Source organism: Hyaena hyaena, unplaced genomic scaffold (assembly GCF_003009895.1).
Source record: "Hyaena hyaena isolate Hyena2069 unplaced genomic scaffold, ASM300989v1 scaffold_988, whole genome shotgun sequence".
Taxonomy (NCBI): Eukaryota; Metazoa; Chordata; class Mammalia; order Carnivora; family Hyaenidae; genus Hyaena; species Hyaena hyaena.
This window is the reverse complement of record NW_024081611.1, coordinates 698576-700094: the sequence shown is the minus strand read 5'-3', so window position 1 is coordinate 700094 and position 1519 is coordinate 698576. Positions and strand designations below refer to the sequence as shown.

Genomic DNA, 1519 nt, shown 5'->3' with positions numbered 1-1519 from the left:
AGGGCTTAATCCGTCTTGTTCGCGTGTCCCCCTCCCCTCAGAGCTGGAGTGCCCCAAACCAGCTGCCCGGCGCCGTCGCTCCGTGATGCTCATGGAGAAGAGGATGGACAAAGGTGGGGGTCCCCGTTCTGCCTCCGAACCCTGCCCATCAGGGGCCCAGCCCTGGAGGGAGGAGGGCAGGGCTGGGCTGTGGGGATGTTCCACCTGCTTCGAAGCCGCGGCTGAGGGCCTGACGGCTGTCGTGTCCCCACAGCGGGTCAGTACCCGAAGGAGGTGCGCAAGTGCTGTGAACACGGCATGCGGGAGAACCCCATGAAGTTCCCCTGCGAGCGCAGGGCCCGGTACTTCCAGCTCGGGGCCTCCTGTGCCAAGACCTTCCTGGACTGTTGCAACTACGTCACCCAGCTGAGGCTCAACCACAGCCGCAGCGCCCACCTGGGGCTGGCCCAGAGTGAGTGCCCTGCCTGTGGGCCGGCCTGAGGGGGGGGCCTGGTCAGAGGGGGCAGGGCCTGGTCTGAGGGGGGAGGCCAGCCAGACGGGGGAGGCTCATCAGAAGGGGCAGAGCCTGGATTGAGGGAGGAAGGCCTGTTTGAGGCGAAGGCCTGGTCTGAGCAGGGAAACTGGCCACAATGGGGAGGTTTGATCAGAGTTGGGGGAGGGGATGTTCTGAGTTGGGTGGCTCTGTCAGAGCAGGGAGGGCCTGGTCTGAGGGAGGAAGGCCTGGTCTGAGAGGGCCTGACCTGTTTCAGGGATGACAACCTATGTGAGGGGAAGGGTCATGTGTGGGTGTGTGGATACTTCTGTCTGAGGGAGGAGGAGGCCGTGTCTGATGGGCGAGATGCTTCTTTGTGATATGAGGTTTTACTTCATCTTTACCAAAGAAAACTCATTTATGCTGCTTTCCAAAGAGGTGCCTAACTCTATGCCTAACAACATCTGTTGATTCATTTTCATTCGTTTATTCACTCACTCATGCAATCATACATTCATTCAATCATTCACTTATTCATTCAGTTCTGGATAAGTGTATACACTTGAAACTTTACATCTCAGGCCAAATAAATCTTTCTCCTTGTTGTTGTTTTGTTTTGTTTGCTTTTTGTTGTTTTTTTTAAATTATTTTTTTCTTTCATGATTTATTGTCAAGTTGGTTTCCATATAACACCCAGTGCTCATCCCTACAAGTGCCCTCCTCCATGCCCATCACCCCCCTCCCCCCCACCCCCATCAGCCCTCAGTTTGTTCTCAGTATTCAAGAGTCTCTCATGGTTTGCCTCCCTCCCACTCCCCAACTATTATTTCCCCCTTCTCCTCCCCCATGGTCCTCCGTTAAGTTCCCCCTAATCCTCCTATATGTGCAAACATATGGTAACTGTCCTTCTCTGTCTGACTTATTTCACTCAGCATAACACCCTCAAGGTCCATCCATGTTGCTACACGTGGCCAGATTTCATTCTTTCTCATTGCCATGTAGTATTCCATGGTATAGATAAACCACATCTTCTTGATCCATCCATCA

General features: G+C 53.8%; 1 protein-coding gene across 1 annotated transcript in view; it reads left to right on the top strand.

Moving 5' to 3' along the window:
• Positions 1-43: 43 nt before the first annotated feature.
• LOC120223291 (complement C3-like) overlaps positions 44-1519 on the top strand; it is a gene marked incomplete at its 5' end in the record, with an annotated part of 43400 nt that continues 41924 nt past the window's right edge. Inside the window, 2 exon segments of the mRNA XM_039221335.1 lie at positions 44-113; positions 254-451. Coding sequence (XP_039077266.1) covers positions 44-113; positions 254-451 — 268 coding nt within the window.